Consider the following 13,502-nt stretch of genomic DNA (forward strand, 5'->3'; position numbering starts at 1 on the left):
AGCGATGTCAACCACTGACAACAGTTCGCGGCGTTTGACGGCGGCGGGGGCGTGGCGGGATTTTATCTGGGTACTGAGGAGGACCGGGCGGGGAAAGAGTGGGGCTTGACCAATGGGAGCGCCGGAGCTTCGTAGCAACGGAGGAGTGGCGGTAGCCGTGACCAATAGAAACTTCAGTGGCCTTGGCGGGGCGGGCCCGGCGAGCAGATGGGAGGTGCGGCGACAGTGTTTGACGAGAGCTGAAGGAGGCAGTGGGAGGTGTTGGCGGCGGCGGCGCGGGCGCCTGAGGAGGAGGAGGAGGAGGAGGAGGAGAAGCGGGTGAGGGGCGGCGCGGGGCCCGATCTCTGAGCCCCTTCATGGCCCCAGCCCCGCGCCGCCTTGGCTCCCAGTCGCCCCCTGCCCCGACTGCCCCCCACCCCGCCCGGCCCCTCCTCGTGTCCAGGCACTCACGTCTCCCGGCCCCTCGCCGGGCCTCGGGCTTCGCGGCACCGCAGCCTCCTTCCTGTGCTTCCTCACCCGGGCCCTGACCCCCTTCTTACGTCCACAGCCCTCCCTGCATCCTCAGGGCCTCTCCCTGACCTCCTGTCACTCTCCAGGCCTCTCCCTGCACCCCCAGGCCTCCTCCTGCACCCCCCAGGGCCTTTCCCTGACCTCACCCTCCAGGCTTCTCCCTGCACCCCTAGGCCTCGTCCTGCACCCTCAGGGCCTCTCCCTGACCCCTCTGTCACCCCTGGGCCCTCCCTGCACCCCCAGGGCCAATCCCTGACCTCCTCTCACCCTCCAGGCTTCCTCCTGGACCCTCTAGGTCTCTCTGTGCCCTAGAACCTCTCTCTAACCCCTCTCCCCCTCTCCTGGCTCTCCCTGGACCCTGAGGTTGGCCTCTGACCCTCCAGGTCCCTTGCCCTGGGCTCTCACCGCCTACCCAGGCCCCTCCCTGGGCCCCCAGGCCCTTCCCTAGGGTCTCCCTTTCCTGGATTCCCCAGGACCCCACCAAGCCCCGTCTGGATCCCTAGGCCCCTGTCGGCCCTCTCAGGCCCCTCACTCACTGGACACCCAGGATCTGTTCCACCGTCCCTGGGTCGCCCCCCCACCCAGGTCTCCCGTCTGGCTCCTCCCTAGGTCCCTAGGCCTTTCCCCGCACTCTGCCCTCCCTGGCACCCCCTTCCCTTCCTCACACCCCTCTGAGCGCCCCCAGGCCTGGCTGCAGCCTTCTGCCCCGCATGGCCTTCTGCCGTGCCCACCGATGTGCGTTTCTGTCCTTGCCCCCAGTCCCCTCTCCAGCTTCCCCGCCGTCCCTGGCGCCCTCCCGCAGCGCCCCCTCTTTCTCTTCTGCAGCCTCCCAGTCTGTCCCCGACCCCTCTACAGCCGTCTCTGCAGCTCCCGCTCCTTCTCCTCCCCTCCCTGGCGCAGATGAGCCTGGGGTGCCCTGGTGCGGGGACGAGGCTGGCCTCCGTCCGGGTTAGGGGTTTGGGTGGTTTCCTTCATCTCTCCATTCTCTCCTGGCTCCGCTTTAAAAGCATGTTTTTGTAAATGTTGACCTGTGCTGCCTCCCCATAGTCTTCCTTTGCTCCCCACCCCACCCCTGCTTTTGTCCTCTGAGCCCCCCTCCCCTGGAATCCTTGGAGAGGGAGCAGGTGCTGGGATCCCTCCCCTGCCCTCCCTCCCCTCACCCGCCTCCAGGCTGCCTGGGGCTTCACCCGGAGCCTCCTGACCACTCCCGAAGGCTGCCGGGGAGGCAGGGGGCGGAGACCGAGGCTGGGTCGTGGTGGGGGTGGAGGGCGGGACCTCGGGCTGGCGGGAAGCTTTGACTTTTCCTCCTTGAGGGCTAGAGGTGAAGCAGCTCCCCACTTGCTAAGCCTTTAGGGTGATCCCGGCTGCCAGTCAGTCAGCCTTCCCTGGGCCCACAGAGATGGGTGTGTGGGGGGGTCTCTGTGCACATGGGCAGGGGCATCTGCGTGTGTCAGTCTGCATGTGCATGGGTGTGCCTGGTGCCCGTGTGCGTGTGCACGTGGGGTTGTGTGTTTACGGGGGCCTGTGTCTGCCCTGCAGAGCAAGAGGGGATACAGATGCTAAGGTGATGGCTGACATGGCTCTGGGGTTTCCCTACTCTCAGAAGTACTTGTTGCGTTCCATCTTCGCCAGCAGCCTGGTGAAGTCTGCACTGCTTTTCTCCCCATTTTGCAGATGAGATTGTGGGGCTCGCCAGCGTCCCCCACGGCTTCTGAGTAGCTCAGGAGTGGAGTCAGCACCACGCCAGGCTCCCCGCGCCTGCCTTGCCCTCACCTGTTCCTGCTCTCTGCCAGAGGCAGCATGGTCCGCAGGGCACCATGGGGCCGGACAGAGTGACAGCACGAGAACTGTGCGAGAACGACGACCTGGCCACCAGCCTCGTCCTGGACCCCTACCTCGGTTTCCGCACCCATAAGATGAACGTCAGGTGAGGCGGCCTGGGGGCGAGGGCGGGCCCGAGGGGTCAGGACCCCTCCCCTTGCACCACTGCCGCCCCTCAGCCCTCTCCTCAGCCTGGTCCTCCCCTCAGCTCCAAGTGGGGGTTGGGGCCGGGGCCCGGGAAGGCGCTGGGACCCAGGCATGCCCTCTCCCCCAGCCCTGTGCCCCCACTGCGGCGACAGCAGCACCTGCGCTCAGCGCTGGAAACTTTCCTGAGGCAGCGGGACCTGGAGGCTGCGTACCGGGCCCTGACGCTGGGAGGCTGGACGGCCCACTACTTCCAGAGCCGGGGCCCGCGGCAGGAGGCTGCCCTCAAGACCCACGTGAGGGCGCCCTCCCCTCCCCCGTCCTCACCGCGTGTCCTCCCTGCTCACCGGGCTTGGTCCTGCCTGGCAGACGCTCTAGAGTCCCTCAGCGCAGCCCCTGGGGCCCCCTGACTTCCTAGCCCTTGGGACCATCTGAGGCAAGGCTCAGAGAATCCTAGGAGAGGAGAGTTGGGGGGGGCCCTCTGAGATGTACTCCAACCTCTTCATTTGACGGATGAGGAAACTGAGGCCCCGAGAGGGAACACGAGGCCCCCGAGACCACACAGTGAGTCAGTGGCAGAGCAGGCCTAGATTCCTGGAGAGAGAGGGCCAAAGATGCCCCTGCCCCACCTCCTCACCCCCACCCTCACCCTCACCAGGTCTATCGCTACCTCCGTGCCTTCCTGCCGGAAAGTGGCTTTACCATCCTGCCCTGCACGCGCTACTCCATGGAGACCAACGGGGCCAAGATCGTGTCCACTCGTGCTTGGTAAGAGGGCAGGACTCCCTCTGGGCCTCCTTGGAAGAGACAGGGCTCAGAGGGGATGAGAGACCCTCTGTTCATGGACTGGCCAACCGGGGAAAAGAGAGGTGCCTGGTCCTCCAGGCATCCTAGGAAGGTAGTGGGGCTAATCCTGGAACCCCTCTGTGGCTACCAGGGTGCTGCTGGAGCGGGAGACCCCAGATGTGACCCCAGGGTTCCTGGGGCTTCCAGGAAAGAACTAGGCTTCTGCTTAGGGGTGCGTTGTCCTTACCTCATCGTGACCTGAGCCCCCACCACATGTTAAACACCCCTGAGTGCAGTGAGGAGACCCTGCCCCTGCGGGGTTCACAGTCTGGTGAGGAGGCGGGTGGCAGACAAGTCAACATGCAGTCGCTGGTCCCAGCTGGTACACGCTGCAGGGGAGCTGCGAGGAATGAGCAAGTGCTCCCAGGGCGAGGCTCACACTGAGAGGGGAAGCACCAGCCTGAGGGTCTGGTGGGGCGAGTAGCGGGGAGTCCAGACAGGAGGGAATTGGGAGCAGGAGGTGCTATGAGAGTGAGGGGAGAGAATGGGGGCTGTATCTGCTGTGTGTGTGCTGTCCTGAAGGCTTTCAGCAGAAGGGTCCTGTGAGGTTGGAGCAGGGAAGCCCACCCAGGCGGGAGGGGAAGAGGAAGATCTGGAAGACGGATCGCCAGTAGCCAGCACCAGTGCACAGGAGTCCCTGCTCCCTGGGTGCCTCTGTGCCGGAGGCCCAAGTCCCCTGAGCACCTGCAGGAGGCCAGGCATTGCCCACAACCCCGCCCCCTGGCCTCTTGGCAGGAAAAAGAATGAGAAGCTGGAGCTGCTGGTGGGCTGCATCGCAGAGCTGCGGGAGGCGGATGAGGGGCTGCTGAGGGCTGGTGAGAATGACTTCAGCATCATGTACTCAACCCGCAAGCGAAGTGCTCAGCTGTGGCTGGGCCCAGCCGCCTTCATCAACCATGGTGAGGGTCAGGCAGGTGGGTGGGCGGGATGGGATGGGGCCAAGCGGAGCTGGAGGGATGTAGTGGGAGGGTTTGGCGACTGAGCTCTGAGCTCACCCACCTCTCTTCTCTCTCCTGCCCCGACTGGCTCCAGACTGCAAACCCAACTGCAAGGTAAGGCCCTGGGACTCGGGAGGAGTGGCCACGTGGGAAGAAAGGGTGCCTGTGGCCTGGGGAAAGGGTTTTTGGTCAGTAAAGAGCCAAATGCTCGCCAGGCGTGGTGGCTCACGCCTGTAATCCCAGCACTTTGGGAGGCCGAGGCAGGCAGATCATGAGGTCAGGAAATCGAGACCATGATGAAACCCCATCTCTACTAAAAATACAAAAAATTAGCCAGGCGTGGTGGCAGGTGCCTATAGTCCCAGCTACTCAGGAGGCTGAGGCAGGAGAATGGCGTGAACCCGGGAGGCGGAGCTTGCAGTGAGCCGAGATCGCGCCACTGCACTCCAGCCTGGGCCACAGAGTGAGACTCTGTCTCAAAAATGAAAATAAAAAAAGAGCCAAATGCTGCCCCCTGTCTCCACGGCTTCCCACGGGTCCTGGAAGGAGCAGAGTGGGTATCTGGTCACAAGGCTACCAAAAAGGAGAAAGGGGCTCCAGCTTGGCCAGTGTTGCCTGGCTGTTTGTGCAGTTGCGCTGGAACCCTGGTTGCCAGCTGCTGGCCGTCTTTCTTCTCTGAAAACTGAGCTGGGAGCTGTGCCAATTTGGGCAGGGAGTGTGGCAGTGAGGCAGGGCCCTGTGGTGGGAGCTCCCAGCCTTGCAGGGAGCAACACAGGCAGCTGTGGTGTCAGGAGCAAAACAGAGCGCCCCAGGGGTCAGGAGTCACGACTCAGGATGCTGTCCAGACATACTGAGGAGAGGCCGCTGGTTGTCCTATAGCCGGGAAGCGGAAGGAATGAGGAGGGTCGGCTCCAGGAAGGCATTGAGGGCGCACCCTCTGGAGCGCAGACCTCAGGGGGGCGCCCCGGGAGGCATGACAAAGGGGTCCAGATCTTCAGCTCCAGAGTCAGAACTGAGTTGGGGTCCTGGCTATGCTACCCCTGGCCTTTGGTTTTTCATCTCGGTTGGGGTTGGTTGCCCAGGAACACTGCAGGCTGGTCAGGTGTGCCAGAGGGTTTTGGACAGTGAATGCGCGGCCCTGATCTGGCACCACACACAGACGCTGGGTGGGATGGAAACAAAAGGCGGTACCTGGAGAGGCTCTGCAGGGCGAGTGTGCGCTAGCCACCTTGAGCACAGGAGAGGGCGGCCAGCTCGCCAGCGATCTAGAACCATCTGGCTTCACAGAAGCGACGCCATGCTGGGCATCGACAGAGAGGCAGAATTTCCCTAGGTGTTAAAGGAAATCAGGGGCAAAGGAGGGCGTCTAGCAGGACACGGCACACCAGAGGGCTGGGGGTGCCCAATGACGGCTTTGGTCGGGCAGCAAGGCCTTGTGGCCCAGGCCAGGGAACCACGGAAGCTCCCCCCAGGGTGTTTAATGGGAAGCTTGGGTTTTAGGTCACCCTGGAGGCCCATGTGCAAGAGGCTTGGCAGAAAGGGGAGAGGCTGGAGGCAGGGTGGCCACAGAGAGGTGATGAGGGGCTGACTCCAGTAGGGGTTTCAGGGAGGCAAGGAGGATGAGGATGTGGGAGGTGACGCACTTAGGAGGTAGTGGCCGGTTGGTCTGGGGGCCGTCAGGCAGGCAGGTGGCGAGGGCTACTCCCAGGCAAATGTCAGTCTTGAGTGGATGGATAAATGGACAGTTGGGTGGACAGTGGTCATGCCCCCTTCTAGACGGGGAACAGGGAGGGAGGCACAGCTGTGTGGGGCCCGGGAGGAGCCTGTGGGGCAGCTCCTGGGTGAATGATCCCAAAGGCAGGGCCAGAGCCCACACAGATTGGGCTGTGGAGTGGAGGCGGGCCTCAGAGAAGTGGGGGCAGCCCATGGCAGGCAGAGCTCAGACCTCAGCTGCCAAGGAACAGTTTGGTGGGGGGCAGGCAGCTCAGGAGGGGATGGGCTTGGGTGTGGCAGAAGAGGTGGGGCTTGGCACAAGGCCACAGAGGCTGGAGGGAGCGGTCAGCACTGCTGGCACGGCATGCTGCCAGAAGGTCAGGTTAGATCATCGTCCTGCAGGGAGGGGTGGAAACCAGCCAGTGGGTGGATTGTCCAGGGGCTACAGGCAAAGGACAGGCCCTGGGCAAGGCAGCCGCCTCCGAATGCCACTTTAGGGGCTCGGCTGTTGCCCCATTCCAGAAGAGGACGCTCAGGGCCAGGGTGTCTGGCCAGGCGTGGGGCATGGGTGAGCCCTCCCCTGTGCCCTGGGCCAGGGCGCTGAGTGGGCTTTGCCCTCAGTTTGTGCCTGCAGATGGGAACGCCGCCTGTGTGAAGGTGCTCCGGGACATCGAGCCTGGGGACGAGGTGACGTGCTTCTACGGCGATGGCTTCTTCGGCGAGAAGAATGAGCACTGTGAATGCTACACCTGTGAGAGGTGGGGACCAGGCAAAGGGCGGGTGGGTTCAGGACAGGCTGGCTGCCCCAGGCATCTGGGCTTCTTGAGCCCAGAAGTGCACCCTCGGGGCCCATCCCTGAGTGTGTTCAACTCCAGCCTCTCATCTCCCCTCCACTCGATCTCCCAGGAAAGGCGAAGGAGCTTTCCGAACGAGACCTAGGGAGCCTGCGTTGCCACCACGGCCCCTGGACAAGTACCAGCTACGTGAGACCAAGCGGCGGCTGCAAGGCCTGGACAGCGGCGGCCGACAGGGTCTGCTGGGCTCTCGGGTCTGCCTGCACCCATCCCCACTGCGCCGGGACCCGTTCTGTGGTGAGCACCCGTCCCTGCTATCCCGGCAGCCCCTACCCTGTGTGCTCTTGGTCATCTGTCTCCTTTCTTCTGAGCTCTCTGCCTAGCCTGGCACCCTCCCTCCCACCCTCAGCCCCTGGCAGGCCTCGCTGTTGAGCAGTTCTGCCTACATGGTTCCTCTGGGGAGTGCAGGGCAGAGCCGCCTCCTTGTCCAGAGGAGGACTGGCCCAGCTTGCACTGACTTCACCTCTCCTTTATTCCTCCTCTCCCTGCTACCTGGACCTTCACAGCCGCCTGCCAACCCCTGCGCCTGCCAGCCTGTAGCGCCCGCCCAGACACCTCACCCCTCTGGCTCCAGTGGCTGCCTCAGCCCCAGCCCCGAGTGCGGCCCCGGAAGCGCCGACGCCCCCGGCCCCGGAGGGCCCCAGTGCTCTCCACCCACCGCGCCGCCCGCATCTCCCTGCACCGATGGGGAGGCTGTGGCCCCCACTGCCGCCTGCAAGGAGAGGCCCTGGTGGCCCTGGGCCAGCCCCCCCGTGCCCGCTGGGTTCCCCAGCAGGACTGGCACTGGGCCCGGCGCTATGGGCTGCCTTACGTGGTGCGTGTGGACCTTCGTCGCCTGGCCCCAGCCCCACCAGCCACCCCAGCCCCTGCTGGGACCCCAGGCCCCATCCTGATCCCGAAGCAGGCCCTCGCCTTCGCCCCCTTCTCCCCACCCAAGCGCCTACGGCTGGTGGTCAGCCACGGTTCCATCGACCTAGATGTCGACGGCGAAGAGCTGTGACAGGCCGGATGGGGAGGCCCAGCAGGGAGAGAGGGTCCCTCTCCTAGCTACTCCCCAGGACCTTCAGAAGGAGCCCTTGGACCTCTGGGAGGGAGCTGACCCTTGACTCCAGCATAGCTCTGACCCTGGAACAGGGTTGGTTTGGATGCCCCCAGGGATCTGACCCCTGACCCTTTGTGACTGCTGACCCCTGAGCCACCCCCACTCCCACAGGGAGCCCTGGCCATTTGCTGCCCTTCCCACCCCTGCCCCAGCCTCAGGACTGCAGGAGCCGTCCGCCTCCCTCAGCCCCTTCCTCCCCAGGGAGCAAAGCCATAAGGGGCAGGGGCCACCCACGGCATCTCCCCGAAAGTACAGGCCTCAGGAGGAGGTGGAACTGACGGGGGGTGGCACTCCCCGGAGACTGTCCTCACTAGGGGACTGGGTTCGCTCTCAGCTCTGCAGCTGTCTACGGTGGGGGGAAGGTTGGGGGGTGTCTGGGGGCATGTTCCCCTCACCACCCCCTGTGGGTCTCAGGGAGGCCGGGTGCGACCTCATCTTTCTCATGGTGCTATCCTGGTGCTATCGGGGTGGGGGGCTCCCTCCCCTCCCCCACACCAGAAAGGGGTATGTTGGGGGATTGGAAGCACTTGAACTTTTTATTTTATTAAAACCTTGTTATAAGTAGCACCCTTGGCGGTGTTTTGTTTTGGTTTACGTTTTCAAGGGATATGGGGAGGGTGAGACCGTCAGCTGTGCTGGTGAGAAGGGGAAGAGGCAGCCCAGGTCTGCGGCCCTGAGAGCTGTCGGGAGAGGGATTTGGGAGGGTGACGGACTAGTGGGACTGAGGCTGGAGCCCCATCCCCACTCGGGCTGTGCTTATAAAAATGCCTTCAGACCCATCCTCTCCTGGGAGCGGGTCCTCCCATTTTCCAGGCGAGGCCAACAAGGTTTAGCAAGCAAAGTGACTTGCCAAGGCCACATGGGGACTTGAGGGCTTTTGAGGGCCCTTCTCCCTTCTGGCACTTCTCAGTGAGAGGCCCCTCCCACATCTCAGTCCAAACAGAGAGAGACTGGTGGGGGCTGGCTGAGTGGGGGTGTGGGGGCTGCCCAGGACACCAGAGCCAGGCCTGGGGGAGGTGGCGCTGACGGGGCCTTCCTCAGCTGTGGCATCTTGGACTTTGTGGTGTCTGAGACCAGGATGATGAATCTTGTTTCTTCAGGTCCAATCCAGGATCTGGATTTTGCCAGGGCGTCTTAACTCTCCTTGTAATCTCGTTTTGCAAAAGGACTAACAGTGGCTGACCGTGAGCACTCCCTGATCCCAGGTACCTCCAGCTTCTCACAGACACTTTTCTCACTGGGGCCACCGAGCCCGTCTTTCTTGGGCAGCTACAGGTCACCTGCTGGCTCCAGGACCCCCCTGTGCACCTCCACATCTGCCAGCCTTGAATAAGTTTACTGTGGAGGTGGACGAGGCCAGGCCGCAGGTATCAGGGAACTCTCCTTGCCCCTGGTGGAGAGGGAGCAACGGGGGAGGAGAGGCCACAGCGAGACCCATATGAGCACCTCTGCAGTGGCCCTGGGAGGTGGGGACAAGGGGGCAGTTGAGAACGGGTCAAACCTTGTTTACTTTAAAACTCGTTTAGATACATTGGATAATATGGCTTGTTCTATTTCTTTTGCAGGGAGAAAATTCCTCTTTCTTGTAGTGCAAATCCTGCTAAACCCTGTTTGTTTTCTTTCTCATGTTAAAAATAAGGATGGAGAGAGCTCCAGGTCGTCAAACGGCAGAGAGATGGCTCCAGTAGCAGTCCCCAGGGATTTGTCTCTGAATAATGAACTGAAGCCATGCCGTTCGTTTCTTTCCTTTTTTTTTTTTTTTTTTTTGAGACAGGGTCTCGCTCTGTGGCCCAGGCTGGACTGCAGTGGCGCCATCTTGGCTCACTGCAACCTTCGTCTCCTGGATTCAAGCAATTCTCCTGCCTCAGCCTCCCGAGTGGCTGGGACCACGGGCGCACGCCACCCCGTCAAGCTGATTTTTAAAATTTTTTGTAGCGATTGTGTCTCACTGTGTTGCTCAGGCTGGTCTCAAACTCCTGAGCTCAAGCAATCCTTCTGCCTCCGCCTCCCAAAGTGCTAGGATTACAGGTGTGAGCCACCACGCCCGGCCTTTTGTTTCTGAAATTCAGGTGCTGTTGCAACAGCTCTTAGAAAAAGAGGGCAGCAGAGCAGGGAGTCTTAGCTGAGGACTCATGGGTGGACGTCGGAACCTCCAGGAACCTTCGGAAATCTTCAGTGCACGTTTTTTACAGGGAGTTCAGAGCGTTCATCACATTCTCACAAGTTTCTATATCTGCCCCACCCCACCCCCAACAAAAAGGGCTAAAAACCAGGGGCAAGCCAGGTGCGGTGGCTCACACCTGTAATCCCAGCACTTTGGGAGGCCAAGGCGGGCAGATTGCCTGAGATTGGGCGTTTGAGACCAGCCTGACCAACATGGAGAAACCTCATCTCTACTAAAAATACAAACTTAGGCGGGCATGGTGGCGTATGCCTGTAATCCCAGCTACTCGGGAGGCTGAGGCAGGAGAATCATTTGAACCCGGGAGGCGGAGGGCGTTAAGAAACTGGCGATCAGGGTTTCCCGGCCTCCACGCTGCTGCCATGCCGAGCTGGTGTTTCTGGGCAGGGCGTGTCCTCTCCTATGCATTGCAGGATGTTGGGCAGCTTCCCTAGTCTTCACCCACTAGATGCCAGGAACATCCCTCCGTCCCAACCAAAAATGTCTCCAGACCTTGCCTGATGTCCCCATGGGGGCCAGAGTCAGCTTCTGGCTTGAGCCGGGCAGCAGCTTAAGTGGTGCTTGGGGAGTGGTGGGGGAGGGGAGACGCCAGGACCATAGTGGTCATTCCCTATCCTTGTTGCGGCATGGATGGTCGGGACAGCCTTAGGGGCTTGGGCGCTCTCAGAGTCATGTCGCCCACACAGACAGGAGCCGGCCTGGGGGGGGTCCCTCAGCTGCAGGGGACCCTGGCTTCCACAAAGTTTGAGGAATTCATGCTGGCACTTCCCAGCTGGCAGGACCTGGGGGCATCCTGGTGCAGCCGGGGCCTGGGGTCATGAGTTCACCAAGGTAGCTCAAGGACGGGAAGAAACGGTGGTGGCGGAGGGTCCTCTGGTCGAAGCCTGGGCCTGAGAACCCCGTCATACACTTGGAGGCCAGAGCAAGGGAAACAAGGAACTCGGAGGCTGGTGGCTGTAGGTGAAGGTGGAAGGAAGTGTATTGAAACAGGAAACCCTGACAACCAGGGCTGACCTGGGTGTGTGGCACTAGAACTGCTCTCAGCGTTTGGCTGGCAGGCAGCCAGGGCCCTAGCCAAGGACTCCCCACCCTGACCCCGTGTCTCCCTGTGCGGGCGCGCTCTGACTGCAAGCTAGTCAACCAGATGCCTCCAAGAGCTCCAGGACCGGTTTCTGGGGCCATCCCTGGGCTGTCTGTCCAGTCGATCAGTCCCACTGTCCAGTACGAGATGGGGCACCAGAATTGAGCCGACATGCTGATTCGAGTGACTCAGATTGTCTCTCTGGCTAGAGACCCCACACACTGAGAAGAGCCAGAGCCAGACACCGTTCTGCTTGGTATGTTTTCACATCGCCGTCCTCCCCACAGCCCTAGAAAGTGGAGGTGTCATTATTATGTCATTGTTACCATATTTCAGATGCAAAGACCACAGTGCGGAGGGGCTAGCGAACTGGTCCCAGGCCACATGGTTAGTAAGCTTCAGGGCCTGGACCGAACTCATTTTCAGAACCGTTTGGGCTCTGCCACCTTCAGGATGGGGAAGAGGGAAACCCAGAGAGAGGGGGCAAAGCTGCGCCCCTAGGAGCCAAGGGACAGTGAGTAGGAGAGGCAGAGTAGGTGGCCTTCAGGATCCATGATCTGGAGGCTGGGAGGACGGAGCAGGTTCTGAGGGAAGAACTGCAGAGGGAGGGGATGATGGCAGGATTGAAGAGATGGGGCTGGAGGAGGAGAAAGAAGTGGGGAGGAGGAGGTTGAGCGAACAAGGATGCAGGTGTTCTGGGTGGGGGCAGGAATAAGTGGAGTGGCCTCAGTTTTCTCTGACCTGGGAGGTTGCCGAGACTGTGAGGCTGGCATTAGGGGTCTCAGGACGCGGCTGCTAGACACCAGGGAAAGCCAGCTGGAGCACATGTTGGAGGTGTTTGGAGTTTGCACATGTGATGGTCCACCAGGCTGTAGGCCAGGCCGGGCAGGTCTGCCCCTGCCCCTGGCTCAGGCATCAGTGGGGCAGTGGCAGCTGCAGAAGGGGTCGGGAGTGTGAGAATGTGCTGAGATGAGGTCTGGAAGCAGTGAAGAGAAGATGGGAGGGGGAGGAAAAAGGAAGGCTGGCCAACAGTGCAAAAATGGGTTCTAGACACGGCTCTGGGGAGGTCACGAGGCAGTTGTGGCTGCACAGGTGTGGTGCCCTGTGCTTGGGATGTTACCTGGGTGACCTCACCAACTTAGCTCCATTCTGTGACTCAGAGAGGGGTCCTGCCCCCGTGGTTCTACCAGCGCCTCTGTGCCTGTGGCAAGGCTCTGGGGACGTTGCATGAACAGGAAGCCCTCCTGTAGCTGAGTCCACACCCTGTACCCTCACCCCATTCTCGGGTTGTGGTCAGAGACGGAGTCAGGAGGCCAAGATCTCAGAGGTGGCGTCATCCTGGGAGATGGCCCGTCTAGGGTGTGTCCTGGGCAGCGTGGAGGGCAGGTGATGGACAGGTCATCATGGAGCAGGGAGCAGGATGGAGTCAGTCCTCTGAGCTCACCCAGCTCCACCTCCTCTGATAATGGGGCCCTGAGCCATCTTAGCTTGCCTTGGGGAACCTTGGGTTCACACAGGTCAAGAAGCTTGTCTAGGGTCACCCTGCAAGTTGTCATGATTAGTTGTAGTCACCTTTGAACCCTGGGGTTGAACAGGGCCTCAGAGGGCCACTTCAGTCAGAGGTTGGGACTTCCCCCTCCTAAGAGCCCCTTTGGGAGGCTGATAGTTCAGGGAGCACCAGTTGGGAAAACCAGCACCCCAGGCTGACTGGTCTCACGGCTCCCTCCGCAGGACCAGGCTAGAACCCTAGGGATCTGTGCCAGGATGGGGAAGGAGTAGAGAATGATTCCGAAGGAGCTCTGAGCGTCCTCTGGGTGCTGGCAGTCTGGCGGGGGTCACGGGAGACATTGCGGCGATATGTGTGGTAGGAGAGACCGACAGCGGCCTCTGCGGGGTGGGGGTGCGGGGTGAGCCTGATGCACTGGAGAACCGAGCAGGCTGCTACTCCTGGCTGTGGGTGTGGGTGCCAAAAGGGTGGACACCAGGGGACTCTGTTGGGAATAAGCTGGCTCCCGTGATGGGGCTCTCGATGTTCTGGGAGGGGAATGAGCCAGGTGGGAAGGGAGTGGTGGAGAGTCCAGAGAGAGTGGGGGAGGGAGGGATGGAGTCAGCTTTGGGTGGTACAAAGAAGACCCCTCAGGATCCCAGATGGGATGGATTGGGGTGGGATGGGGAAGGAGCCTGGGGAGATGGTGCAGGCAGGAAGGGAGTAGGGGAAAGACTGAGGTGAGAGGTAGGTGTGGTGATTGAGAGGCAGGAACACTTGGAGTCATCTAGGTGGGACAGTGTTGAGAACTGGGGACCCTGAGCT

The 13,502-nt window shown here is 61.6% G+C and overlaps 1 protein-coding gene across 1 annotated transcript; it reads left to right on the plus strand.

Moving 5' to 3' along the window:
• The first annotated feature begins 201 nt into the window (after nt 1-201).
• KMT5C (lysine methyltransferase 5C) lies at nt 202-8,495 on the plus strand. Its single transcript, XM_025367504.1, has 9 exons — nt 202-318; nt 2,185-2,437; nt 2,606-2,771; nt 3,134-3,243; nt 4,057-4,220; nt 4,354-4,373; nt 6,594-6,730; nt 6,879-7,063; nt 7,333-8,495. The coding sequence occupies exons 2-9, from the start codon at nt 2,328-2,330 to the stop codon at nt 7,824-7,826; spliced, it is 1,386 nt and encodes a 461-aa protein (XP_025223289.1). The 5' UTR covers nt 202-318; nt 2,185-2,327; the 3' UTR covers nt 7,827-8,495.
• The last annotated feature ends 5,007 nt before the right edge of the window (nt 8,496-13,502 follow it).

Source organism: Theropithecus gelada, chromosome 19 (genome assembly GCF_003255815.1).
Source record: "Theropithecus gelada isolate Dixy chromosome 19, Tgel_1.0, whole genome shotgun sequence".
NCBI classification, from domain to species: domain Eukaryota; kingdom Metazoa; phylum Chordata; class Mammalia; order Primates; family Cercopithecidae; genus Theropithecus; species Theropithecus gelada.